Source organism: Notothenia rossii, assembly GCF_949606895.1.
Source record: "Notothenia rossii genome assembly, chromosome: 1".
In the NCBI taxonomy this organism is placed as follows: Eukaryota; Metazoa; Chordata; class Actinopteri; order Perciformes; family Nototheniidae; genus Notothenia; species Notothenia rossii.
The window spans coordinates 85,106,507-85,131,288 of record NC_136912.1 but is presented as its reverse complement, the minus strand read 5'-3'; the positions used below and the strand labels follow the sequence as shown (position 1 = coordinate 85,131,288).

At 41.9% G+C, this 24,782-nt stretch overlaps 3 protein-coding genes across 3 annotated transcripts; all 3 read right to left on the bottom strand.

Moving 5' to 3' along the window:
* Window positions 1-673: 673 nt before the first annotated feature.
* Window positions 674-10,065, bottom strand: pcsk9 (proprotein convertase subtilisin/kexin type 9). The gene is made up of 12 exons (XM_079668229.1): window positions 9,499-10,065; window positions 8,958-9,149; window positions 7,409-7,541; window positions 7,187-7,320; window positions 6,963-7,104; window positions 6,484-6,680; window positions 5,321-5,504; window positions 5,061-5,231; window positions 4,820-4,965; window positions 4,601-4,748; window positions 1,564-1,730; window positions 674-951 (listed from the first exon to the last, which is right to left on the bottom strand). The coding sequence occupies exons 1-12, from the start codon at window positions 9,670-9,672 to the stop codon at window positions 754-756; spliced, it is 1,986 nt and encodes a 661-aa protein (XP_079524355.1). The 5' UTR covers window positions 9,673-10,065; the 3' UTR covers window positions 674-753.
* Window positions 10,066-13,066: 3,001 nt separating this feature from the next.
* LOC307028062 (uncharacterized protein) lies at window positions 13,067-17,264 on the bottom strand. Its single transcript, XM_079662802.1, has 3 exons — window positions 16,774-17,264; window positions 15,766-16,094; window positions 13,067-13,988 (listed from the first exon to the last, which is right to left on the bottom strand). The coding sequence occupies exons 2-3, from the start codon at window positions 16,029-16,031 to the stop codon at window positions 13,826-13,828; spliced, it is 429 nt and encodes a 142-aa protein (XP_079518928.1). The 5' UTR covers window positions 16,032-16,094; window positions 16,774-17,264; the 3' UTR covers window positions 13,067-13,825.
* Window positions 17,265-18,107: 843 nt separating this feature from the next.
* On the bottom strand, window positions 18,108-22,102 carry LOC307022431 (uncharacterized protein). Its single transcript, XM_079655247.1, has 2 exons — window positions 21,454-22,102; window positions 18,108-20,347 (listed from the first exon to the last, which is right to left on the bottom strand). The coding sequence occupies exons 1-2, from the start codon at window positions 21,768-21,770 to the stop codon at window positions 20,110-20,112; spliced, it is 555 nt and encodes a 184-aa protein (XP_079511373.1). The 5' UTR covers window positions 21,771-22,102; the 3' UTR covers window positions 18,108-20,109.
* Window positions 22,103-24,782: the final 2,680 nt, after the last annotated feature.

Genomic DNA, 24,782 nt, shown 5'->3' with positions numbered 1-24,782 from the left:
GTGACGTAGTTTTCCGCAAGGAAGCTATGGGAACCCAGTTTGTGAGCTCTAGATAAATCTTGGATATTCAGACATGATCATTGAAGCCTGAGTAAATGGCCAAAAAATGCAGGGCAGACAGAGCTGAGTCAGCAGCAACAAAAGCCGAGGATATGGCCCGTGGACACCCTGTGCCTCAGAACCCCAAATGCAATGCATCCTGGGAAATGTAGGCCTTACCGGGGTGCCACAATCAGTTTCAATATATCACCTAAGATAGAATGTATTCAATTAACCACAGGTTCGGGGAAAGCTTTTTCAGAATATTTCCTTTGTAAAAGATATATAATATTTGTGGTTATATTTTATAAACTGCATACAAGACAGTTCTAAATGAATAGAACAATATCTGCTAGGGCATATCTGAACTAATTCTAAAACTGAGAAACAGACAAACGTTGACAACTGATCAAAGTTATAGATGATATCAATAGACACCTAATTTCAAAGAGTTCAAGTCAATGCCAGCACACACTTGTCAACCGCTCTGCGTTTCAGTCTTAGATCCTTTATCAATTTGTTTCTGAACTTTCAACTATTTTTAAGTTGATCAATGCAGAGGTGAAAAGTGTTTCCTGGAATTTACCTTTTTCTTTCAAATTAGATCCGTGAATGTATTCCCTGCACCACAAAGCAAGAGGAGTGTGTGTTTCCTTCCAGTCAACATTACAGAAATATAAAGGCTGTAGGACATCAGAGTGGAGTGAGGCGAGATCAGGGAGGAGGTGAAGCGCGGCGCTGCTCTGGTTGTCTGACGCGGCAGCAGACAACGACGCCAGCAGCCCCGCCAGCTCCTGATGCACTGCTGACATGGCAACTGTTCCCCTTAGCAACTGGCGCTAAGATGACAGAGCCAGGAGAGACAGCGCTACAGTCGGTCAGTGTCCAGCCGGAGGGACAGGACAACTCCACCTGCAACAGGGCAGTAGTGAAAGGGTTTTTAAAAAACGGTCTGGAGGAAGGATCTCTAAGGCACAGTTCATATTTTCTATATTTCACTTTCTTTTCACTTTTTTTTTTGTCAGGATAATATTTCTAAGTGTTATAATAATCATTTGGGCAACGAAAGGCACCACTACAATATGTTAAAGCTACAAGTATTTATTCTTGCTCGTGAGTTTTTATTGATTAATGCACTTTAAATACAACGCACGAATGTGTTTAAGTTTAGTAAAATACTGTCACGTCTTTCATTTTTGCTAGAAAGTATATTTATCGAAGCTAATCTAACGCTTTTAGTCCTATTAAAAACATCGGGTAGTTTTGCACTTCAGCCTGTGGTGTACCAAATGAGTATTAGGCTACATCAACAAAAACTGTTGAGAAATAATTTGCTAAAATTAACCTGATTAAAGAAAGATTACCTCCCAAAAGGTTGATCTGTCTTTTCAGATGAAAAATATTGGAACAAATGATAGTCAAACATTTTTTTCCACCTGTCATAAAGTTAAGAACATAAGATTTTGGTCTGATTTTTTTCTAATTTGCCTCCATAGTTATTTATATTGGTCTAAAAATATGTACCTGATCTTTATCAGCCGATATCTTTTCCATCAGGCGGCACTCCAGAGATGGAGCATGGCAGCAAACAGCATGAGATGTGGCCCCGCTGCTCCCAACACAACGCCTCCGATCACTGCCATGTGGACGGGAGTCAGCTGAGATCCCAGCAGCAGACCACACTGTGCAGCCTGGAGAGACACAAACAACACTAACATCAATAGCTGCTGGCCCCGTCCCCTTTGGAGCACTGCAAGGCAAACAGTGAGGTCTCCTCTCTACCGGCAGATACTCAGCTAAACACTGTCGTGATTAAATGCCATATCATGTTACAAACCACTTCAAGAATTATTTCTGAAACAGTATGGAGCTCAAATGCTTTTTTTCCTTGCGGGTTTACTACAAGGTGACTTCCTTTTTTATGTCCTGCTTTTTTACACATAGCCTACTCTCTCCAGTAGCCTACAGGTTAGCTCTGAGTGTTAGGATGCTTGCTAATTTAAACAAAGACCATATCACGGCCAAAACACGTCGTGCATTGTTTCTGATAGCAATTTTCTGATAGGGCCGTGGGTGTAAAGCCAGCCCACATTTCCGATATTACGTAATATCGGCAGCAGATCTGGATCAGCTCCGTTCTACCCCCATGTTTAGAGATGTGGGTACGAGGAAAAGAGAGAGGCTTTTATTTTCTGACACTTTGTGAGTTCCCTGAAACACCGTATAATTTATTTATGTATAAAAGACATCAAAAAGTGCATTTTGCATGATCGGCCACATTTAAGTGTAGAAACTACAAGAGCAATTAAAAACAAGGTTACGAGGAAAAGTGCCAACAGTATACATGTTTAGCCTTAAAGGTGGGGTAGGTCATTTTGGAGAAACCAGCCCGAGTGCGCTAGAATTTGAAAATACACAGCCGAAAAAAATCACACACGAACGCGCACATGACCAATGAGGGCACGAGATAAGTTTGTGCACAGATGGAAGGCTGACAGGCAGGTAAGCCATCCAGTTATTTTAGCCGAGCCGGCTAAAATGATTGGTTGTGCTTTTTACAGTACTACGGCTTCCAGAGATGACATTTTTGTATAGATTTTTTGTCAAAGCACTTCAGATATTCATTGCTATCGGAATGTTAAGAGCATTCCATGGAATATAACAAAAAGTGTATCTCGAGCCGGTTTCTCAAACATACCTATCCCACCTTTAACAATACATAGCGATTAATTATCATACTTGGAGTTAGTTATGTTAACATAGAAAGAAAAAAATATAGTAGCTATTTCAGTGCGGAAGATATCTGAAATATGAGATTTACTGTAATATAAGGTCTAATGTGGTAGTAATGTTTATAATGAGGCCTTGGAAGTATTTCTATCCATTCTCCTTGAGTGATTCTCAGACCTGCAGTGACCCATTTACCTCACAGTGATCATAATGAAAGCAGAGGCTGAGGAATATAATGTTAACTATGTGTTTGGCGACTCTGCACTTCATACGCTGCGTGTCGCTGATATTTATGTTGGCGGAGAAATCATTTTCCTTTCAGGGGGATTGCCATGGTAACTGGCATAATTGACCATGATGTTCTAAAAGCAGCCACGTTTGAAGCATGAACTTGGTGTACCGTGCTTTTTTATAAAGGGCAGTACAAAGTACAGCGCAAGTTTGACTGACTTCAACACACTAAGAGAGAAACATTTTTTTTAAGTAGGTGTATGTTTTTGGAAACATTTTATTTGCTTTCTTAATGAGATTTAGATGATAATTGATACCATTCTCATATCTATCCATTCATAATAAAGTAGGAGGCTGGCATAAAGACTGGAAATGGCGATCCCTTGATTGTCTGTTTTATGTTTAAAGGTTTTTCCTTCCACCAGTGCATTTGTTTAAGATTTGAAAGGGGGAGACAGAGGGGATGACACGTGGCAAATGGTCCCATGGTCCACTGGTCTGAGCCCCAGTTTAACGGGCCGCCAGCTCCACCCAGTCAGCTTTACAGCAGCCCTTTTATTGTCTGTTCTGTCCAAAGTTACAAGCACCTCTAAAGCTCACAAACTAACTTGTTAATATAAGTGAATGACACATATACCTTGTTGGCAGTCTTTAAACCAGGGGTGTCAAACTCAATTTCATGGTGGGCCACGTTCGCATTAAGGTTGCACTCAAAGGGCCGGTTGTGACTTTAAGACTATATAAAAATACATATATAAAATATATCATATATATAAAATAATGTATTATATTACATGATTGCCTCTGAATTGGATTATTATCGGATATGGTAATAACTTCATATTTAACTACGTCTGAAAGCAGAACTCGAGGGGAAATAATTGCAAGTCTCTTCCGTGAGAAGGCCACAACATGATTTAAAAAAGAAAAACCACATTCTGGAAAAAAGTCACAATAAAAAAAAGAAGTGAAATTTTGAAAAAAATGTAATATGAAAAAAAAGGGCAAATTCTAAGAAAAAAAGTCCAATTCTTAGAAAAAAGTCTAATTTGAGATGCATTGTGGGACATGTAGTTCATAGGCAACGTGCTTCTGTAAATCTGCATGTAACCGTATAATAAACATATTATATTCTTTGCAAGCTCTTGTGGGGCCGCAGAAAATGAAGTCGCGGGCCGGATTTGGCCCCCGGGCCTTGAGTTTGACACCCCTGCTTTGAACTAAGACCATCTAAGGGAGGGTGTATTAAGCAGAGGAGGGTGGATAATCATTTCAGGAGCAGATCTTTTTTATTTTTTTTAAGAGGATGCACTATTTTTTTAAGGTCAATTTACACAACATCCAATTCCAACAAAATTGTCTCTAGTTTTTTTTTACAACCTTTAAAAACACTAGGAAGGGTTTTGTGTCAAACAGAAGTTATTCTGCCTCTCACCACTCACATCATTTTTCTACAGTGCTTCTGGTTGTAACTTCATATTTTGTGAACTGACATAAAACTACTATCACACTTATCCAAAACTTGGCAAGAAACCAAATAAGTGTCTTTTACAACATTTCAAAAAAATAATGCTTTAAACTCCACATAGCTGTGACTCACCGGTGAGATGTTGCTGCGTTGCGACACACTCAGGGCTGGCATGGACCTGACACTGCAGACCACCGATCACACAGCACCGCGCCACAGCATACACACCTTCCCCCCCCAGAGCATTAAAGGCAACACACTCCATCTGCCCGCTGCTCTCCTGTAACCACATATGAACGGTTTAGATTGAAGTGTTCTTTTAGTAACAATGAGATGGTAGTTTGGACTCACAGAGATGGTTTCTCCAGCATGGACACCATCAGGGGTGTAGCTGCTGCAGCTCATCATCTCCTCCCCCAGACGACAGCGACTGACAGCCTGGTCAGAGCTCGTGACCCCTGACCTCTTGGACCACACTGATCGACACAGAAGCTCCTCTGTGCACACCCAAACAGACACACAGTTTGAACTATAAGTGATGCTGTGTTTTGCCTGTGGTTGTGTGTAAAATGAAGCTTTATACATCACTAACTTGCGCTGTTGGCAGGAGGCATGGCTGCTACCAGATTGGGAGAAATTAGACGATGTGAGTCGGGCAGAGAGAGGAAGTTGATCGTGTGGCTGCTGGAATAATGCAGCATCATCTGCATTACCTGCACCGGCGACACGTTCTGATTGGAAGAGAGGATCACAGCTGCTATACCTGCAGGTGCACACACAAAAATAAATACTCAGCCAGTTTATTTTTAGAAACATGTGATTTATTTAAGTTGTATTTGTGTGTGTGTATACCTGCAGCGTGTGCAGCAGCCTGGGAGGTTCCACTCTGGGATGTGAAGCAGGTGCTGCAGTCACTGCTGGCACTGACGATGTCGTCGCCGGGCGCGAACAGATCGATGCAGCGGCCGAAGTTGGTGCCCCCCGCTCCCTGTGACATGAGCTGGTCCACTGAGTTTACTGCCCCTACTGTGATGACCTGCACACACAGACACACACACACAAAATAAGGTAAGAGTGTGTGTGAATCGTCTATCAGAAGCTTTGTGTTAAGTGTTATGTTATCTCACAACAAGTTATTTACTCCCAACCTTTCAAAAATGGCAACATGGTCCCTAGTAATACACATCAAACTATCAATTCATGAACCCGTTCAGCGTCTTTTTTACACGTGTAGGCTGCCTCTAGTGGATGTAGTCATTCTGACGAGAGTATAGTCAGGTGATGTAGTTTAAAAAGTGACAATGTCTTTGTAAATGTTTCTGGTTGAAGGTTGGCTCCAACAAACAAGAAGAAGACTGTTTAGTGTTCTGTGTGACACCAAAAGTGCAATTTTCCTTCTTGTTCTTATTAACCCTAACCCGAATAATTTTAACAAATATTTTCGTTTGCATCCACAACGTTAACCATGCGTCTATTGGACTACACTGCATGTTGTACAATTATGCCAAAGGGTACCTGTTGGGGAAATATTTTCCAAGGCCCATAGCTTTGACCCAGTTTATCAATTCATACTGTCCTGACTGAGCACAGGCACCTGTAACCTTGGCTGCTGTGCTCTCAGTGTTCTGTCTCTCTGTTCCTGCCTGTTGGTGTCAGCTGATAGAGGTGTTATGATTCTATGTTGTTATGCAGCATGTTGATTATTCTCTCTGAACTAGCTAAATACATGGGTCTGGGGTAGAGTTCTTCAGAATTGACGTGGCAACTCTACCGTGAAGTCAGAACCTCTGGCTCTTGGACTTGTGATGTGAATTCTCCGGCCGAAGCTCCTAAATAAACCATCAGTGTTTGACATCAAAGCTCCAGCTCTCCCTGTGTCTCCTTCCTGAGTCGGTAACTCCCACTGCATTGCTACACAGAAGTTTCCCCCACAGTACCCAGATGATAAAAATGGACTCCAAGGTGTCCTGACCGAGCATCTGTATGTGACGTGTTGCAAAGAAGATGTGTGCAACCTCAGGCTCTGAAGCAGGTGAGTAGAGGCAGGCGTCATCTCTGTAGTTCCCTGCAGCTGCGATGACCACAGCTCCTTTAGCCACCATGTCCCGACAAGCTGCGTTCAAAGACCGGCTGAAACCACCAGAGAAAGGCAGCAACACAACCACAGCATCCACGGGGCGGGCCAGAAGAGTGGATTGGATATACTCGAGACCTGGAGAGGGATGTTGAGAAAAGAGAGATGTAAATCCTGCAGCTGCAGATGTAGTGACCCTTGCTTTCCCTTTTCAAATGTGTTTCTGCATAATGGTTGCAGCAGTTCCATTTTCACACCTGCTTTCCATGGAGAATTACACTGTGAATGGGCTCAAAGGGTGATTTAATAAGCCATAAAAAGAGCTGCTGGGCCTATCGAAGGACAACCAATGGATAATGTTCGGTGACATTTGCCATAAAACATAATCCCAACAGTGCAACGGATCCGAAGGTGTCATACCTGCCAGAGCTCCGGACACGGTCCCTTTCCCCTGACAGTTTAGCACACGGACCAGGTTAATCCCGGCCCCTCGAGCAACACCAGAGTCCGACCCACTCACCACCCCTGCAATGTGTGTGCCGTGACTGTCACACTGACTGGCCTGTAGAGGAGAACAGTTAGACGGGAAACTGAGAGTTTTCTATTTATCTTCAATGACAAATAAGCAAATTGGTGTGTGCAACCTGTTTATGAACTCTGACTCCATCCTCCTCAGGGACGCTGTTGAAGTCTGTGATGAGGACCCGTCCCTCGATCTCCCTGTGAGAACTCTGAACACTGCCGTCCAACAGATAGACCAAAGCCATCCCTCCGTCGTCTGCAGAGGGCAGAGTGTGTGGATTTTAGATATTACTTCAGATCTGTGTGTGTGATTGACATATTGACACACACAGAGGCAGACTCACTGGGCGGCCGGTATGTTCCGTTTTCAGAGGAGCCGCCGTGAGGCTGCAGTAACCTCTGCAGGTTCCAGGGGGCGCTCTGAGCAAAGATGGACGAGTCCTCCTCGATGTAGTGGACCTGAGGGAGCTTCAATGCCTGTCAGGAACACAATCATTATATTAATATTAAAAAATAATCATAATACATTTTATTTAATGTTACCTTTTATGGCACTCAAGGTCATTTTCAATTGTACTAAATCACTATAAAAACATCCGATCAAATTAATAACGTGCAACAGCAAAAAAACATCAATAAAATCAACGATAACACAAACATATATTTGAACAATTTTTCTAGAGTCAAAGGCTTTATTGTCAACTACACAATAGCTACAGTGTAGCTTTGTCAACGCAAATCTTAGTCCCATGCACCTCCAACAATGAAACAACTATCTATAAGACATAACATAATACAAATTGTGCACAAGGAAATATAAATTAGGAAGTGAAACTGAATGTTGCAAGTGACTAATGTGCAAGTAAAGGCAGAAATAAGGAGACTTTATATATGTAAAATACAAATAATGAGTAAAAAATAAGATGCATTTGTTGCAGTTAAAATTAATAAGCTATTTTTTAAAAAATGCTTTTAAGAGCAGCTTTGATTTCTATAAAAGAGTGTAAGGTCCCTATGCAGATGAACAGTAACGGAAAGTGATTTCCGGAGTTCGGTTTGGGTCAGACTTTATTGAGTGTCTCAAATAGAAGCCTGCACAAGGAAGTTAATGAGAGTGAAACCTCACATACTGCCCCGTGGACTGGTTTCATGTTTTATTTTTTGAGTGAATCAAAGAGGATGTAGGCCTAATTAGGATGCATGTTCACAGTGATCAAAGTTTCTATGGTGTGATGAACATTTTGGCCATACTTACTGTGATTCACAATGTACAAGTCAATTGTACAAGAAGCTACTTTGACATCATAACAGTGACTCGAAATTGTTTTTATCATGAGCTTTTCTGCAGGTATTCCCCAGAGGTCTACCCTTAGCCCCCTGTTATTCTACATGCCCTTGGACATTATGAAGACATGCACTCTTATCCAGATTGCATGTCTACATATATGTTATTCTTATAATGCTTGATATTACAAACATGTCTTTCATTATGTGGAAGTCTAAAATATTCCTACTGTAGAAAATAATAACTTCAAATGAGAGTTCATTATAACTAGCTCATCCTCGTTATTTCTCTTTTACATTCAATTCTGTTACATGTTTATTCTCGTTTTATTGTAATGTATGTTGCTTTATACAAAATACCATCCATTTAAAACAGACTATCATATAAATAGTGTATCTAATAACACTTAGTTATTTTTGTATTTATACATATTTTTACTGTTTTTACAATGCAATATATATTGTTTTCCTTTTTGCATTCACATTTAAATTAGTTGTCAAGAAATCCTGAATTGGGATCAATAAGGTAAATCTACGAACACCTTTATTTACCCTAACCAGGTTTCACAGGTAATCTCAGCAGCAGCTCGCTGACAGGTGAAGTGTTACCAGGTGAAGGACGTCGCTGCTCATCTTGACCATGAAGCCGTGCAGAGCTGCAGAGTAAGTGTGCAGGATCTCCAGGAGCTGACCTCTCCGGGCTGCTTTGGCTCTCAGTCTCCTGATGGTCCTCTGCACGTGAGAGCCGTGCGTGCCCTGACGCAGTACGACCAGGTACTGACCATGCACGCGCCACGCTGCCTGAAGCACAGTGGAGAGAAAATAAGAGTAAAGACAGTGATCGGTCCCAATGCTCACAAATGGATTTTTTTTAAATGTCAGTATTATTAGTCTTGGAAGGTAAATATCATTTATTTTCTGCCTTTCTCCAACATTGCTTTCTTTTTCTGGCAAAGTTTGTCAAGTATATTATAATTTAAGTCTGCTAAGCATTGACACAAACACATAGGATATAAATAACAATTATTTCAGCATAATGAGATGATGAAGACCTCAAACATGTCAGGTGTACACAACCTCGTGTAAAACAGGCGGTTACAGGTCGTTGGATAAGGATGCGCTTCAATGCCCCTGACATGATGATGGTTACCTTGTTGCACTTGAGGAACTCAGCAGTGGGCACAGCTCGGGGTTCGGGTTTAGTCCCGTCCTCGCTGAACAGATCCAGGATCATCTCGTCCTCGTCCGGGTAGTCCTGCGCGCTCGCAGCCAAAGATGTGCACAAACAGAGCACCCAGCCAACCCAGGCTGAGGTGCGTCGCATTCTTCAAACCTCTTTGACTGTTTCAGTTAAATGATCAGTATAACTATTACATTACACTGATGAGAGTTTCTATTCCAGTCTGAGTTGTGGAGATGTGCGGATCGAGCCTCCGACAGCTGCGCGTCCTGGCCGTCAGATAACGCCTCCGATCATTAATTCTGATTTAAGAGCGCAAACATAAAGAAAAACGATCGATTCTTATAATATAAGGCGGGGACTGCTGACGTCTCCAGGGCTCACGCCACCGCTTTTGTATCGAATGATTGTCCTCCGTTAAAACACCTCTCATTGTGGAGGAGTCATGTTTCATGCTCCCCCTGAAGCATCCTGTAGCTACTCATTATTCGTCAATCTCAAACTCTCTCTCTCAGTTCAAGTGCTTTCATTGATGCTGTTTTCTGCACTAAATCTGAACAATCAGAGTTGTGCATGCAAATACTTGTTTATAAACTCATGTTGCGTCATGTGTGCAAAGAGGCTGATCATGGTGAGCTCATATTTGCTATTTTTTTATTTATTATTATTTTATAGCCTTGGCCTACTTAGTTTCAGTCCTTTTTATTCAGACTGCTTTTGCTGGGATGCCCAAACTCCTAAATCACTATAAAAACGTATATTTGACTTTTAAGGGCTTTGTCAAGTCTTAAAATGGTTATTGTTGTCAGAGTTCTCACAAAAAGTGCTAATGTGAAACTGCTCAGAGCGAGGACAACATTTCTGATGGGGAAAACAGGAAAGCCAAACATGCTTACACTAAATGTACTTTTACCCCAAATATGTGACCATTATGGTGCACATCTGGCATTGACGAGAGGCAGAGGGCAGAAGTCACAACAATGTCACTATGGAGATAGAAAAGTTAACATTGTCCATCTCTGAATTCCCAGTTTTGTAAGTAAACATTGAAAACAATCAAATGAACACAAGACTGTGAAAGATATGACCTAAAACGTTGTTGTGAGAATTGTGTTTGCAAAGTGATATTTATTTTCTCATCCTGTTAGTAACATTGTTGTTCACTAGAGATCCTGTTTCTTTCCACATAACACATTTACTAGAAGAAGGAAGGGTGTGGTGAAGGAGACTGGATAGGAAAAGCTCCAGTCTGAATCTTAGCATTTGGTGTTGCTTGACCTGTGTTTCTGTACACTAGAGGTTTAAAGTTAAGATATTTGTTGAACTGATTTTGACCATTGTGACTTGCAAGACGCCTATTTTAAGAGAGGGCAACCTTAAGTGGCTGCGGACAACTGTAATGAACTTATTGGGTAAACAAATGTGCCTAGTGAGTAAATGTGTCATTCACCGCCCACCAAGTGCACTATTCACACACAATGTTTCTCTTATATGCAGTGAATAGTGCCATCTTCTGGAATACACATAAATTCATCTGTATGAACTCCACACTGACACAAAGTAGTTCTCATTCACTTTCATTAAAACACAAACAAACATCTTAAAGCATTAATGTTCATACAAATGCACCAGAGGATCTCTTCCCTGTCCTGAGAGCAGTGTGGAGGAGTGTTTTGATATGACAGAGATGATCAGGGTCCTCTGCAGGTGTCCCTCCCTCAGAGCAGGTGCAGTGTGGGACAGCTGTGACTCTTCTGGGATTCGTGAAGAAGTCTGCTGCTTCTCAACTTTTGGCCACTGAATCCTGGCAGAGCCTCAGCATGACTACAATTAAACCAAGAGTGGGAGAGACAGAAATAGAAATCTGGTTCTAATGTTTTGTCCTCATTTTCTTACTTTTTTTCTAATCTGAGGGAGGGCTTTTGCTGAGCATGCATCTCTTTATCTGGCAGCTGAACATAAGAGTTATAACACACACACACACACACACACACACACACACACACACACACACACACACACACACACACACACACACACACACACACACACACACACACACACACACACACACACACACACACACACACACACACACGCAGGAGCTGTGCAATGCAACCACATTTTTCACCAACTGGTCATGGTACTCACTGAGGCTCAAGTGCTATAATCAAAAGACAAAAGTGGTCCTTGTTAAGAGAGAATGGGAGCATTGCTCAATCTCCCCCTTATGTTTCCAACTAATTAGCATTTTTCATTCACAAGCCCACTCATCCTTTTTTCCTACTTCTCCACATTTTTCTGTTTAGATGATAAAGTTAGTATTCATATTGTATTAGTAGACATCTTTCCCCCCGCAAGGACACATTAAACTGCTGCTGTCGCCATTTTGGCCCACTAGCTGATGGCCGCTTGGCATCCTGACAGTCCACAGCGAATCATTAAGGCATGAATGAACACCCGATTGTCTGTGGACCATTAGATTAGTGTGTGCGTGTGTGTGTGTGTGTGTGTGTGTGTGTGTGTGTGTGTGTGTGTGTGTGTGTGTATGTGTGTGTGTGTGTGTGTGTGTGTGTGTGTGTGTGTGTGTGTGTGTGTGTGTGTGTGTGTGTGTGTGTGTGTGTGTGTGTGTGTGTGTGTGTGTGTGTGTGTGTGTGTGTGTGTGTGTGTGTGACAGTACCTTGATCCAGCTGCAGTACACAGCACTTCCTCTAGACTTTTTTCCTGAATCTCAGGAACCAAATAGACCTAACAAACACACACTTTCTATTATCAAATTAATTTCATTGTGACTACAATCACTGTATTTCCTGTGTCTTTCTCCCCAACACACACACAGTCTGTATCTACCTTGGGATAGCACTGGCAAAGGCTCCAAACAGTCCCGATAAACACCATGGTAACACCTAGGAAGCACATTGAGGCATAGATGTGTGGTTGCTCTTGAGTCATGATGAAGAGGCCGACTGCTGCCACACACAGCCCAGCCGCTATCAGACCGTACCGATATGGTTTCCCCTCGACCATCGCTGCAACCACCGCTGGCTAATGAAGCTCTTATTTTTGTAAATGTAAAACTCATTCCCTTCTGAGGGGAGGTGCGGTGTTGTTATGAATCAGGGCTTGAAGGTGAGGGTGGAGAAAGCAGAGTTAGGGTTCCACTCTGCTGGTTATTACAGCCTGCAGACAGCCTAGTCAGGCAGGAAAGGTATACAATTGCAGGTGTGTGTGTGTGTGTGTGTGTGTGTGTGTGTGTGTGTGTGTGTGTGTGTGTGTGTGTGTGTGTGTGTGTGTGTGTGTGTGTGTGTGTGTGTGTGTGTGTGGGTGGGTGGGTGGGTGGGTGGGTGTGTGTGTGTGTGTGTGTGTGTGTGTGTGTGTGTGTGTGTGTGTGTGTGTGTGTGTGTGTGTGTGTGTGTGTGTGTGTGTGTGTGTGTGTGTGTGTGTGTGTGTGTGTGTGTGTGTGTGTGTGTGTGTGTGCGCGCACCTGAGAGGTCACCTTGCCTCTAGCTGCTAGCAAAAAGGAGACTTGCAACTGAGCTATTGAACAGTTGGAGCCGAGCGAGAGTTTATGTTTGCTTGGTTTAGACATGATTTTAACTCAGTCAACGTCTCTCTCCTCCGCCTTTCCAAGGTTTCCCTCTTTTATATAAACAAACAATTGTTACTAAGTGCTCCACCACCCAAAGAGAGCATAGTAGCTAATCATTAACTAGAGTTTATAAAAAGATCACAACGTAAGACAAACAGTGGATCGTTTGCGAACACAGGATACAAAGCAGTAATGTTACATTCTGCCGACGAAGGTGAAGGCACTTGGCATAATCTGGTTATGAGGGGAGAGGGTGCGGACACAGAGCTGTGAGGAACGTTCTTATCGTGCTTAAAGAAGATAGCTCTGCAGCCACAGTAGTAGGTCACCTAAACTCAATCAGCCCAATACAACGTCCTTATTAGGTGCTTAAACGAGATTTGCAGCCAAACTGTTGATAAATCCCTAAACTTTGTTGTAAAAATGAACTAATGTTGGTCTGGAGAAAGGCCATGAGTGTTAGCTTTCACAATCAATCACATCAGGTTCAGTCAACACAGAGGCCACACTGGGGCTCAGTCTGTACAAATATTGAGTCTCTGCCCAGCTGCTGTCTTTTTCTGCTCTTTGGCTTATGTTTGGGTTCAGGACAACTGTCTTAAGGCACAGAAGAGGCCTCATGTTCATCCGTAGCACCGTTAACGTAAGGTTCCCACTGAGATCCTAAGACAAAAGGCAACAATAGGAGTAAATATGTCCACCGAGTGGTTAAAGCTGCTCGCTGTGCTCCTGGCTCTTCATCACGGTGTCGTAGGATGGAGGCGGCTCCATAGTCCAGGGCGGGGGGGTGGATGGGAGGGGGGGTTCGGGCTCTGGTGCCCTGCTGCATACTGAGTCCTCTGACATCTCTCGACGAATCCGGTCCAACCTCCTGAAGGGTACACAGAGAGAGAGTGTAATACAGGCAATGGCAGGTGTATTAAACTGTGTTTCAGTGCTTAACACTTGACCAACAACTTCACCTCCTTTCAGTGTTTACATTGAACTTGTATCACTCCATATACTTGAACCAGCAGTCAACTCCTGTGTGTGGCTATACACTGTGTCTAATTATACTTCAAACCATGTAGCGATTCAGTTTATAGTCAATTTCATTCTCTTTTATCTTAAACTGTAAGTGCATAAAGTGATAAAAAAGCATTTACACTTGAAATTACAGTCGACTTCTTACAGTGGCTTCATCTCACTTCAACCCCTTTCAGCGTTTAAACTTAAATTGATAGAGAACTTTTTTTAGAAACCATACTTTACCTTACACATCAACTCATTTCAGCCTTTAAATGATCCATTAGTTTCAGTGATAACTTTTACACCCACAACTTCAACTCCTCTCAACACTTCAAGTCATTTTTCTAATTTTTTTCAAACTTACATTACATAAGAGCTCCACACTTGTCCTGAATTACTCCTGCTGTCTCTTGACTCAAAACTTTTCCAGTATACATTTCCCGTAACAGCATTTATCTCACATTTCCTTCAAAAATGCATTCTGCTTTTTGCATATTATTCCCCTATGATGATTTGGTTTCATCATTCTCTCATGAGAAAGATTGAACTGCACACATTTATCATGTATAGCTCCGGTTTAGATATAGTTCTGTGAGTGTCCGGAGGTAGAGAAAGCCTTCATGATGGATGTTGCTCCTGGCGTCGCTCTTCCTTGGTGCTCGACGATGAACAGAGCATGTCTTGTATACATTTACTGGCTATTGTAGATAGCTCTAGATGTAGATCTCCATGACCTATTATTCTAATCAGTCCAGGATCAGAAAATGTGTTTCGTTCCAGTTCTCAGTTTCACAAGTTCAGAGTTATTCATTTCCTAAAGTGGTTCACTGCTCTTTGCCAAACTTCACACTATAACTAATAAAGTGGGGATGTGTCCAAGAGATCTGTTCAACAACAAGACTGTTTGTCAGCTCAGCTCCCTGGATGGTGTGTTCTGGTATTTGTCTGAATGCTCGTTTATTTATCTTAAAAAACTTGAGGGAAGCCTGGAAAGTTCTTCGCTTACATGTTTACAAAAACACAGTTTGTTTATCTATAGAAAGAATGGGATTTCTGTTTGTTGTCCTCTGTTCCTCTTCACAAGACAGAAATATTTCATTAATGATAGAATGTATTAAAACAAAATATAGTAAAAACATTTAGCGTTCCCAGTGGATTAATCCTACTCACTTTGGTGATTTCTTTCCAGCTCCAACATCAGGTTGACATGTTTGGTTTCACGTGAACTATCTCATCCTCTATTGGATGGATAACCATGACATTTGGTATACATTCACGCACCCCTCAAGAAATAAACCTTTCTTTTGTTATGCCTCGATCCATCATCAGGTCAAAATTGAATGTTGTTTTAATGTTGCATATTACTTTTTGCTTAAACTTTGTTAAAGGCTAAAAGATGTACAACTAACCAGTAGGCCTATTAATGGGAGAAAAACAAAGATAAGTAAAGGAAATAGAATAGTGAGGAAGATTCATGTCTTTTTTCTTTCTTACCGTATTCCCTATCTCCCTGCTTGGGAACCAGTGTATCCCAATGCACACAAACTGTCTTAAAACTCAAAAATTAAAGTCTTTAATAACTTTGGACCTGCCTACTTCTGTCATACAGGCTTTGTGCATGTTCCTCTGTGCATGTGTACCTTTGAATAGCCAGGGCCTGCTGAGGGCTGAAGCGCCTGCCTGTGCGGGGGTGCAGGAGGAAGTGTCCGGGCACAGCCACCTGCAGATTCTTCATGGCCATGCAGAGTCCACTGATCAGCATGGCCACGCCCCCCAGACCCAGGAACAGACCCACCCCAAACAGTGGGGCCGACTCGTTTGGCAGACCCAAGCACAGGGCCATGACCCCCCCAACAGCCATCATTATGATGCCCAGGCAGAGCAGCATTCCCTGGGGGACAGGCATCTCCAGAGCCCCTGCCTTTAAGGAATTCACTTTTCCTGCTTCACCTCCACCTCAGCAGCCAGTCTGCAGGAGAGACAGGAGAGATTCAAGATTCAAAGGCTTTAATATATGTAAGCAACTACAGTGTACTTATGGCAATGAAAGAGTCTCGGGCTCCTCCAACAATTCATCATACATATATTTAAGACATAACAACATTTTTTTTTAAATAGCTAGTTAAAAAAAGTGCAAGAAGAAGCATACTGTAGTAGAAATACAATAAGCTAAATGTTGCAGAGAATGGTGTAAATGACCAAGTAAATGCATCAGTCTCAATACATGTCAAATTGAATAAGATAAAAAATAACATACTGTTTATTAAATACATTTTTAAATGAATGCTGTATAGGTTATTAAGGCATACAGGAAGGATCAAATACACAGCATCCAAAACTGCTACTAGGAGTGTGTGTGTGTGTGTGTGTGTGTGTGTGTGTGTGTGTGTGTGTGTGTGTGTGTGTGTGTGTGTGTGTGTGTGTGTGTGTGTGTGTGTGTGTGTGTGTGTGTGTGTGTGTGTGTGTGTGTGTGTGTGTGTGTGTGTGTGTGTGTGTGTGTGTGTGTGTGTGTGTGTGTGTGTGTGTGTGTGTGTGTGTGTGTGTGTGTGTGTGTGTGTGGATGGAAGAGGAAGAGGAAGAGGAAGCAGAAGGAAACTGCCACCAGGGGGAAAAACACGCAACACGTAAATCCCCGATCCTCTCTCTACCTGATAGGAAGAGTCTGTGAGGAGCTGCTCAGCGGTTGTGAGGACTGGAAGATTAATCATCTCTTTTCTCCTCTTCATCAACTTTAATCCCGCTCATAATGTCCATGGTGTCCTGGAAAAACTCTGGCGCAAACACGCTTAACCCCGCTTCAGTCCGTGTGTGTCCCTCTGCCGCGCGTATGCTCTCCTCTGTTGTTTTTATTTCTCTCCTCGCGGAAGAATCATATCCGGTTTTTGGGGTGGGGTTACAGCACCAAAAAGGAGTTGACGTCGCATGTGGGCCTGGCGCTGTTGGGTTTTCATCTGGCAGCAGCAGCAGAGCCGTGAGGAAGGGATTTTATGAGGAAGGGCTTCCAGTGACGAGGAATGGAGGGCAGGGCGAGCGCGCGGTCTGAACATGATCACTTTGCTTCTGTTTGGGCAAGCTGTTTGCACAAGGAGAGAAATATAGTCCCAGTAATATATGAGCTGATAAACTCAGTGTGTGTGTGCTTGAGCTCTGCTGAGGGTGGAGCAGGAAGAGCTTCACTGCAGAAGCACTAAGATGGAAAAGAGACTGGTGCCAAATGGTTCATATGCCAATCCCTGGAGGGGTATCCCGCTGTTCACTGGAATATACCATTACCGAACGGCAGGGGTCGCTTTCAGATAGGTAGATGGATGGATGGATAGATGGATGGATAGATAGATAGATAGACAGACAGATAGATACTTTTGTGTGTTTTGCTTGTCTTCCATGGATATTCTCTGATCATACAATAAAATACATTAAGAGGTAACTAAACTAAACGTGAGACCATCTTGAAATGGGAAAACACAGCTGCGACCCCAAATCTGGCCAGAGGCATACAATGCCCCCCTCAACATTTTCATTAATTCAAAAGAGTACTTGTTGCTGTCCTTGTGGCAAAAGCCGTTTTCTCCTCATATGTATGCTTGCCGTTGGAGTATTTTCTGACTATGAGCTATCTTTAGATAGTCTGAAATGACAACATGTGTATATTGATTACACTTTATTTTGTCTTACTGCAAAATCCAATATTTGCTCAGACGGATGTGGTCCAAGAAAGGGGCCCAGGAAGTGGGAAAGGCTATCCCCCCCCTCCACTTTACGCCACTGGCCTGATTTAGCATTAGTTGGGACTATATGAGAAAAGAGCGGAAAAAGGCTTAATGACCATCAGTTATCATGAGTCAAATGTAGCAGCTTATCTTGATTTCTCACGGTAGATTCTTGATATTCTGAAACAGACCTTAAAAACACAAGGACAACATTATTTCTAATAGAACAATTAGTTGAGACTGTGACAAAAACGTACAGTACAATAGGATCATTTTTTCTTTATTTAATGTATTTGTCAAGTGCATTTTATTCACATAAAATGCAAATATACACACATTAAAAACATGGTGCAAAAGTATCGCTTTAGATACCTTTTCAGAGATTAAAACCATCATTCATAGAAGCATGCATATTCAGAAGTAACCGCGTGTGTCCTTCAGAAAAGCTGAAGTCAGTCGTCCTTGTGCTCACAACAGTGTAATTGTGGTCATCAATTCAATGCAGGATCTTATTTCAGAGGTGATGAAGGCAGAAAGACTTTTCATCGCACAATTATTTCAGTATAACAAATATGTGTGAGCTGACATTTAACACATACTATATTTAATTCTATAGATTTTAGACAAACTTCATATTTTGGAAATATACATAAAACAACCTAACCAGTCGGGTAAAAAAAGGGAAATATGCACAGGACAATCTTGTGTTGCCATCTTTTTTCATGATTTACAATCGTGGGTTTTGTGCAATTTTATAATAACATTTTGTTAATTTCATTACGGCATGGAATTCACTTAGAAGATGCTTCACAAGCATTAGTTATGCAACCATGATAGTTGATACCCTGTTATTTATTTTACTATTTTTTATTGAGATGTGTTAATCCCTATACAGTATATTAATTTGGTGCATCATTTTGTCAAAGCTATTATAGTTTTCCATCATGGAGGCAGCTCGCTGATATGCAGGATTTAAGAGATAGGGGAAAACTTATTTCACCAACATCTGTAGGTCTCATGCCAACATTTTTTAAATCTGATTAATGCTTTTTCTTACAATTAAGTATCTTCTCCAATCAAGTTTAAGGGTTGAAGTGATTTGCACATTCAGAGTGATTCTGTGGTTGCTTAAAGGTCAGGCCCTGTTGTCAGTGATCTAGTGAGCGGTGAAACAAACTCATGATCAGATGAGTCATTGTTCCCTCTGCTTTCAACAAGCTGATGAATAGCTGACATGTGTGGCAAGCAAACGTCTACCGGGGTGCTTTTTTCCGAAAGTGAATTATATTCATATCCATCCTGTGATAATGTGTGTTAGTCCTGATGGGAAAAGATGGAACACTCCTCAGTTTGATGGAAGAGGAAAACTAAAAGAAAACAGTCCTCTGTGGTCAACTCGGGATCCCAGAAAGAAGGATTAAAATGAATGGAAATCCTGGATTTCCTGTGTGCTTCTGTTACCTTGGCAGACAACCTAAAATAAAGCGCAGGTCTTTATCAGTTTCAATTTAAAGAACAGTTTAAATAAGACATCTGTAACTTTACTGCTAATTTAATAATCTAAATTGTTTTGGTGGGAGTAATCAGGAGTTAAGATGTCTGCCTTCTCTCCAATATATTAGATCTAAATGGCACTAGGCTTGTGGTTCTCAAAGCGCCACAAAAATACATGAAAAACTCAACAGCAATGTGTCTTTCAAGAAATCCTGATCCAATCACATAATACCTAATCACATAAGTGATTAAGGGTTTGCTAAGATTATAGAAAAAGAACACAATCATTGGCGTTATCCATTTATTTTTTCTATACACTGCTGATCAAAATGTATTTTTGTTCTTATAAAATATCTGCTGCACTGAGTCAGGAAACATTGCCACTATTTGTTGAATAAATGTTCTTTGGTGTGAATAGATATGACCCTACCTGAGGTGTCTGGTCTGGATAGTTTAGCGTAAAGGCTGAAAACAACTGTGACTTGATAAAACTGTCCAGAACGTATGTGCTTTTACATTTATATTTGGTGCTTTGTTTTGGGCTTCTAAGGCTGTATTTGGTATGATGTACCTTTCATTTCAGCATATATTAAAATATACATTTACACCTGCATTTTAATTAGAGATAAGTTAGATAAAGCATGCTAGGACCCACTGGTCAACATCAGGAAGAAGCATGCTTCAAGTATTTGATAAAGTTTGTTTCTGTCAGAAGGCAGCTTTTGCAGTGAAAGCCTCAGTCTGATGACTCTTTATTTTCACTGTCCGTATTATCCAACTTCACACTTCAAAGCTGATCTCTCTCGAGCGTCCAAACAGGGGCTCTGATGCCAGGTGTGTGTCTGAGTATGCACGTCGCAGGTGTGTGGAGCTGCATGTGGTCTTGATGGCCACCTCATAGGGAGGGGGGGGCTCGTGCCACGGAGGAGGGTGAGGCGATGGGCTGAAACCAACAGGGTCCATGGGAGGGTAATCAAATTCCTCCCCACGGGCACCATGTCTGTGGTGCTCCATTGTCCTGCACTCAAGAAAACAGTGGCAGTGAGAAAAAACATGTGAATAAACACAAACAGCAGTAGAGATCATAAGTTAGCAGAGGGAGTCTTGTTCTGTGTGTAGTGTTTGATGCCAAATACAGGGTGTAGGTTTCCCATGGATATTATGGAAACTATTATTACTAGCCTATGGATATTGTGCAGTATGAAAAGCTTTTGAATTACAGCCATAAACAAAAGTAATGTGCTTTTTAGTCTGCAATATATTGAATGACACCTTTATCATGATATGTTTGGCAATGCCATTATTAGTATTATTTCCAATAAAGCCTTAGTAAGTAGGCATATTCAACTTCAAACACAACCATAGACTGATGCATAACCTCCACAAACTAATTGTTATTTTGATTTTTTATTGAGCCAGCTGATTTCCATGTGGTCTCCATTCTTTATGCTAAGCTAGGCTAACAGGGTGCTGGCTCTATTTTCACAAGTCTTGTATAGACAAGAGAGTAGTGGGAAGATTCTCATCAAATAAATGTCAAGAAAGACAATAAATGCATTTTCAAACATTTCAATAGATTTTTTTAACTTTCTTTTAGTTGTGACTATATTTAGATTATTGTGTATCTTGTTTCAATGGGATCCTGCCAATAAAGGACTGTGTCATCCATGGCTGAGCATGGCCTGCATGTGGAAATCAAGATGGCTTTTTTTTCTTCCAGGTTTGAATGTTTATAATTATATATTGGTTTTTAACGTAAAAACAGGAACAAGAAAGTAATTTAAAGTGAGCATATCTCTTGAAAAGGTGCAGTTGTTTCTGTGTGCAACCCTCTGTATTTTGTATACAATTATGAATAACTCCATCTCAAAACGACCCTTTAACTGAGCCTGATACAGAGCTGCAACAGGGAGAATCAATGAGACAACATGGCAAAGTGCAGTAATAGTGTTTATGGCAATCATAAAATATATTAGTTTGGTTACAGCTTTAAAAAAAAAAGCCATGTAATACACTAAAATATATACTTGGAGTCCTATTTTCTGGTTTCATGATACAATTAGTCTTACTGACAAATACTGAACTGTAAACATACTATTTCAACTGATATTTGTTTTCACCGACCTGGGCAGAAACACCGACTGGGATTCTGGGAAGCGGCTCGCTGGGGGTGAGAAGAGGGCATGGCTGCCGAAGTTGGGGTAGTCGTTGAATGGATAATGTGGGCACTCTGGGTCGAACTCTCGGTGGTTGTAGTTTGCGGCACTTTTGCTGTTCATAGCCCAGAATAGTCCCAGGATGAGCATGACCACCCCCAGCACCACGCAGCACAGGGAGAAAGCCTGCAGGCGGCTCTGGGACGAGGCCAGGAAGGCTGTCGAGCCCCCGGTCACAATGAGGAAGGCTCCTACGAAGATTGCTCCGTGGTGCAAGGAAGGCATCCTCCTCCAGGACAGTGGCTGTTTGGGGTTAGGGTTAGGGCTGTGACCGGATGGAGAGTGTCACTGACGCACACACAGTCCCACGGAGTGCGCTCCCCATGCGCTCTGACCACACATCCGACTGATTTACTCCACTGAAGTCCGGTAATGGAAAGGTGAAATGAAATGTTACTTATTTGTTCCCACAATTTCCATATCCCATTCTTTTGGAAAAAAACATGAACGTGTTAGTCCTCACTCTGTAGATGTTATGCTCCTGCGATGAAAAGTGTTAAATTAATGGTTTGATGGTAAATAAAGAAAAATAAGACGGAGAAGGCGGTGATGCGCATCAGGATCAAATGGACCAGCTGTTTTTATCATCAAGGCAGATGGACGAGAGGACGTCAGAGCCCATTAAGAAATCTTTACTGGCGCCCCACCCTCCCTCTGTCTAATGTGTCTGAAGAGTATACTTTAGCCCTCCTCGCGCGCGTGCGTGCGTGCGTGCGTGCGTGTGTGTGTGTGTGTGTGTGTGTGTGTGTGTGACAGCAATTTTTCTAAACATAAATGGACACTGGATATGAAAGAGAGTAGAATTTTGGCTTACATAATTTAACAAAATAACATGTTTTTGTAGTCTTGTGTTAGGTTACAAAATCCAAATAGAGTGGACTTGTTGGAAGTTGAGTTTATTTGCAGGCTGATGACAGATACAATGTGTTCCTTTTTGTTGACCAAATGGGCTAATTGACTCATAAATGATGATGTTTAGTGGGTTTGCTTTTAATTGCATTGCAAATTGGCACTACACACAAAGCACAGCTGAGGCTGGTGGGAAGGTCTGTAGGTTTGCAGGCATTAAGCTAAAGCAGAGTATTGGACAATCACAATTTTATCTGATGATGGTGGTGCTAATGAAAAGTCAGATGATCACCAAAGCAACTATTCAACCTGAGGGGAACATGAATTTCCTAACCAAGATTATATATACCAATATCCATCCAATAGTTGTTGGGATATTTCAATCTGGCCAACAAAAAGTTCTCGGGTCCAGGTCAAACAAAAAAACAAAAAAATCCCTTTACTTCTCCTTTTAGGGGGATCAGGGACCATTAATGATCTCAGTATTTTAAAACGTGGACTACAGCCCTGCCATGAGTTTGTTGTTGATAATAAAACCCCAACACAGCTGATTATGATTATATGTATATGATACTAAGAATGGTATTGTGATGTATTGATAATATTCTTTATATATAACTTTTTAAAACAAAGTTATTTTCCAAGACACAACTGAAATGGTAGGGGAAATCTCAATATATCAACAACTTATGGTGGCCCTGAAGTGCAAGTCAAAACAGCATTTCAGGAAACACCACAGCATTTCAGGAAACACCACAGCATTTTAGAAAACACCACAGCATTTCAGGAAACACCACAGCATTTCACAAAACACTACAGCATTTCACAAAACACTACAGCATTTCAGGAAACACCACAGCATTTCACAAAACACTACAGCATTTTAGGAAACGCCACAGCATTTCAGAACACACCACAGCATTTCAGAAAACGATAAAGCATTTCAGAAAACACCACAGCATTTCAGAAAACGCTACAGCGTTTGAGAAAACGCCACAGCATTTCAGAAAACACCACAGCATTTCAACTTATAGGGAAAGGATATTCCTTTTGAGAGAACACTTCTTGTTTGATTGGACAGAGCCAGCCAGAGAAGCACTGCTGTGATTGGTTGTTTTTGCTGCCAGTCAAGAAATGACGCTTCGTAATTGGTCTGCAGCCGACAGCGCAACATGTCCCGAAACATCAGCCATTAGCTGTTAGCACACAGAGCTCACAGCTCCTAATATCTATACATAAACTGGACAACACTTAAACATGTACAAACCACAGACTGGCTATGTCAGGGGTTCCCAAAGTGGGGGTCACGAGATGATTACAAAATAAAAATGGAAAATTAAAAAAAATAGAATATTTTTTTTAATAGTTATTATTTTTTTAATTATTATTAATAATAACGTTTGCATAGAAATTTTCAGGGGCGGACTAGTCATCTGTATAATTTCCCCGCAACGAGGCGAGTGCAGCGAGTGCGGAAAACTGAAATTAATTAACTAGCACCCCCCGTCCCCCCCGTCGACAGGGGGTCGCCTGTCTCTGGCACTGTTATTTTGGGGGTCACGGGCTGAAAAGTTTGGGAACCCCTGGTCTATGTCATATGTCATGGTGAATACAGTCGCTCCTTTATTTATGTCTGTATGACGTTGTTGTGAGTTTGAACGGAGCAGCTACAGGTTAATTTATCCTGATCGATCCGATCTCCATTCAGAAAACACATATTTTAAAAGTTTTTCGCCTGCCGTCTTGTCTGCACACAGGGTTCTCTGTGGACCGGGTGAAAGCGGCCCATTTGGATTTGGGTCAGCCGGTGGTACTGGCACGACCTCCGCGACGGGGGCGCCCTCCGGCCTTGATCCCTGTCACTGAGTTGAGACCCGTTGTTCCGGTCTCGCCTCTTCCGGAGGCTGCACAGGCAGAGGTCGTTTTTCCGACTCCCGTGCTCAGGAGTCGTGGGGGTCGTCCTGTCGTTCCGCCCCGCCACGCTGACTTTGTTTATGGGGGGGCTTGTGTGGTGACACATTATTAGTACATCATTATCCGTGTGATTAGTGTGTGTTGCAACCCGGACCCGTTAGTGAGGGTACCGGGATTTGTTGTCATTCATGCTAGCTTATCATACAGAGCAGCACATGTACTTACCTCTTGTCGATTAATGGATAATAAAGTGTGGAAGTCCATTCTGAATACACCACCTCTGACTCCCGTTCATCGGCTCCACACTGGTAACCCTGACGTTTTCAAGAAAGTTTCTGAAGACTCAATGAACATGGCTGAGCGCAATGTTTTTGTAAAGCTGCCGGAGTTTTGGGAGCATGCCACTGCGGCGTGGTTCGCACACGTGGAGGCACACTTTGCCTGCCGACAAGTCTGTGATGGGGATTTGAAATA

Bases quoted from the DNA above. Each gene is read 5' to 3' on its own strand.
- LOC307022431 (XM_079655247.1), bottom strand. From the start codon at position 21,770: ATGCCTTCCTTGCACCACGGAGCAATCTTCGTAGGAGCCTTCCTCATT. The intron at 20,348-21,453 runs GTCGGTGAAAAC...TCTTGAGTGCAG, and splicing joins CAGTCGGTGTTTCTGCCCAG to GACAATGGAGCACCACAGAC.
- pcsk9 (XM_079668229.1), bottom strand. From the start codon at position 9,672: ATGCGACGCACCTCAGCCTGGGTTGGCTGGGTGCTCTGTTTGTGCACA. The intron at 7,321-7,408 runs GTGAGTCTGCCT...TGCCCTCTGCAG, and splicing joins CGGAACATACCGGCCGCCCA to ACGACGGAGGGATGGCTTTG. The intron at 952-1,563 runs GTACATATTTTT...GCCCTGTTGCAG, and splicing joins TATCGGCTGATAAAGATCAG to GTGGAGTTGTCCTGTCCCTC.
- LOC307028062 (XM_079662802.1), bottom strand. From the start codon at position 16,031: ATGCCTGTCCCCCAGGGAATGCTGCTCTGCCTGGGCATCATAATGATG. The intron at 13,989-15,765 runs GTACACATGCAC...TGTACCCTTCAG, and splicing joins CAGGCCCTGGCTATTCAAAG to GAGGTTGGACCGGATTCGTC.